This window comes from Berghia stephanieae, chromosome 1 (assembly GCF_034508935.2).
Source record: "Berghia stephanieae isolate SIO BIC M18660-M18661 chromosome 1, UCSD_Bste_1.3, whole genome shotgun sequence".
Taxonomy (NCBI): Eukaryota; Metazoa; Mollusca; class Gastropoda; order Nudibranchia; family Aeolidiidae; genus Berghia; species Berghia stephanieae.
Window position 1 is genome coordinate 120143470 of NC_088360.1, and position 3293 is coordinate 120146762.

The 3293-nt window shown below is 34.6% G+C and overlaps 1 protein-coding gene across 1 annotated transcript in view; it reads left to right on the forward strand.

Annotated features, from left to right (window-relative positions):
• LOC144962928 (uncharacterized) overlaps positions 1–2066 on the forward strand; it is a 26356-nt gene extending 24290 nt beyond the window's left edge. Inside the window, exons 15-16 of the mRNA XM_078896336.1 lie at positions 415–500; positions 1279–2066. Coding sequence (XP_078752462.1) covers positions 415–500; positions 1279–1429 — 237 coding nt within the window. The 3' untranslated portion in view covers positions 1430–2066. The remainder of the gene's footprint in view (positions 1–414; positions 501–1278) is intronic.
• The last annotated feature ends 1227 nt before the right edge of the window (positions 2067–3293 follow it).

The following is a 3293-nucleotide window of genomic DNA, read 5'->3' on the forward strand; positions in this document are numbered from 1 at the left end:
CTATTTGTTATTATTTAGTCTTTTGCATTGAAACAAAATGCAACATTTTTGTGATTTCATTTTCGCTGTTGCTCCGGTTTTCTTAAAAAGAACTATAATATTCATTTCATGGTCAATGCAGCCGATAGAGCCTTGAAAAAAACAAATTATTAAGTGGAATAAAATCTCGAAAGACAAATTTTATTATGATGCTTGCGTTTTGTTTTGTAGGTTGATTTTCCTGTAACATCTAAAGGGGTGATAGAGTCTGCTGAGTCCTTGGAGTTCATTAAAATCAATGTCGATATTATTTTAGGTGCCTATTATATGTGCTACTTCAAGCAAGAAATATGGCTTCCTGTTGTATTGTGTTCAGTGTGTAATTGAAGTTTGCATAATTATTTATACATAATCTTTTACAATCTATATTTTCAGGCGTCGGGGATGTTCAAAGAGTCGAGCAGACTGATGAAACTGAAGCAGGATTCACAAAGAGATTTCCGACGCCGTTTTCTTGTAAAGTAAGTGATTTGTTTTTTTACTCGAGCCTACAGCTGTCTACACTAAAGTGTCTCGCAAGGATTGATTAAAGAAATATATATATATATATATATATATATATATATATATATATATATATATATATATATATGTATGTATGTATGTGTGTGTGGTGTATATATATATATATATATATACATATATATATATGTATATATATATATATATATGTATATATATATATATATATATATATATATATATATATATATATAGAGAGAGAGAGAGAGAGAGAGAGATATATATATAATGCCCATTATCTTCCTCTCCCTAATTGTTCTCTATAGACGTTGGCCTTCTCTGTAGTCATCGTAGTAGCCCTCATCATCATCATCATCATCATCATCATCATCATCATCATCATTATTATTATTATTATTATTATCACCATCATCACAATCATCATCATCACTCTGGTAAGCATTGCCATCATAGCCATTTCATTGTCATTATTATTATAACTATCAACATTGCTATCATCGTCACCATCATCATCCTAAAAACTAACAACAACAAAAGTATTATTACATTATTCTCGTCGTCATCGTCTTCGGTTGACCGCGGGGTCTTTATCATTTTTTTAAAATTCCCACACATTGAGAATCCTTATCTTGAGATTTATTGGACTTTACGTTGTTGGCTCTATCCAGTTTTCATAATTTAAACCGTCCCAACATAATTACGTTTTGGGGCGATGGTTCACATATTATGTATAATATGCTTTTCTTTTTTCTTCAGGGAATTATACTTAGTGATGACTCGACGCCGCCAGTCGTTAAATGAAGTCATGTTAACTGCCCAAGCTGTTGACGAGCTGGATCTGACGGACTCCGTGGAACTCCTGACAACAGAAAGATCTTCATATTCTGATCAAACGTCATCTGTATGATTTATTCGACAAGAGAATTCGATCAATTAAAAAAAAAAAGAAAATATCTACCAATCGAAATGCAACTGGCAAGAATGGTGTTTAAACACTGACGCTTAAAGATAACGCAATTTCTACTACATGTGCTTCAACTGTGTGGCTAAATGGGTTGTGGTATGACACTATCCTTCGGATCGGAAGGTCATGAGATCGAGCCCTGCTCTCAGCGGCGCATAGTTGAGTCCTTGGAAAAGGTTCATATCCTCTCATCGTACTCAGGTGTAAAATGAGTACATGGTCGTTAACAGGGTTGTCTGTTTGAAGAATTGTAATATCGCCTGTTAGGCGATATATCTCGTCCCACATGTTGGCCAAAGACCCTCTATAAAACGCTTTGAGCACGTTTGGTGGATATTGCGCTAAATTTTTTTTAATCTCAAAAAAGCTCAAAACGCTCTTTATGATGTTGAGGTTGACAATTTTATTGACTTGGTTTCGTCAATTTTCAGCATTTGTCAATTCTTGTAATGTCAAGTGTTATGTTGAAAGTTAAAGAAAAACACTATATGGTCTTTACAAAATTATTAATGTGTATTAAGATTTTACATTTGTCATTATTCTGTTGAATTAAAGAAATAAATACTATTGATAATTAAAAGGTGTGAGCTTTTTATATTGTTAAAACAATATTTATTCCACCCTTCTCCCTAAATAGTAACGCGAAATGATATCATGTTTACAATAATAATTTGTGACGTCAGATTATCAAGCGTAAAAATCACTAAAATCAGATTCTTTAAAACGAAGATGTCTTTTATTCACAGATTGCGAAATAGGAATCGATTGGGGGGTAGAATAAATGATAAATGGAATTCGAACGTTGCTCCCAATGCGCACTCGCAAGCTCGTGCAGCGGTTGGGAATACGACGGAATTCCAAAAAGCAAGAGTGTAAGAATCGTATAATTATTATACATCATAATCCAGCAATGGTACTTTGATTGCCTTTCTTCAAGGAGAAAACATCCTGGTTGATATTCACGTTGTATGGCCTTTCTTACATCAAGAGAGGTAAATCATCTATAGATGGAACGAAATTGACATCACTCATCTCATTGTTATTGTTTTTAGCCAGCCATTTTATTGATTAGTTCTCAATCAATTCTATCACTCAGACAATAAACGTTTAAGGTTACACATTGTTTAGTGTGTTGATACAATACATCCGGATGTTGAGAGTAGTTTACCTAAACGCATGGCATCAAAAGGCCAGTTTCACAAATTCATATCAACTTCAACTCACTTCTTAAAGAGGTCTCGTACTTGAGTCTTTCTGTTTATTTTGACACGTATAGATAGTATGCAGATGACGTCACTCAGGCCTTTGTTATGGTTTTTGCCATCCACGTTTGTGAGTTGTTCTCACTAAACTGTATTAACCAGACTATAAAAGTTCATGGTTACACAGAGTTTGTGTGTTGGTCCGTTATACTTCCGGATGGCAATGTTGTGAACTCCTTGGCCAAGCGCATTCTATCTATAAACTTTAACCAGATATGTGAATTGAGTTTATTTCTGGCTAAATTGAAAAAAAAATGTTTTATCAGAGTACGGCAGAATACTTTGACAATGTGTAGATGTATGTGTCAAAAGTTTTCACACAAGTACTTTCGCCAGATCAAATATACCCTGCTACCCAATCACCGCTGGTTCGACAGTGGAGGGGGGGGGAGGGGGGGAAGAAGCAGAAAAAAAATTCGACTGCACCCAAGATTGATCTCGGCCCTTTTCGTGTGAAGCAAATGCTCTACTATCTGAGCTAAAAGAAAACAACAAAAGACAAAAAGGATATTAAGTTGCCACCTCGCTATAGCAGCCTTTAAGGA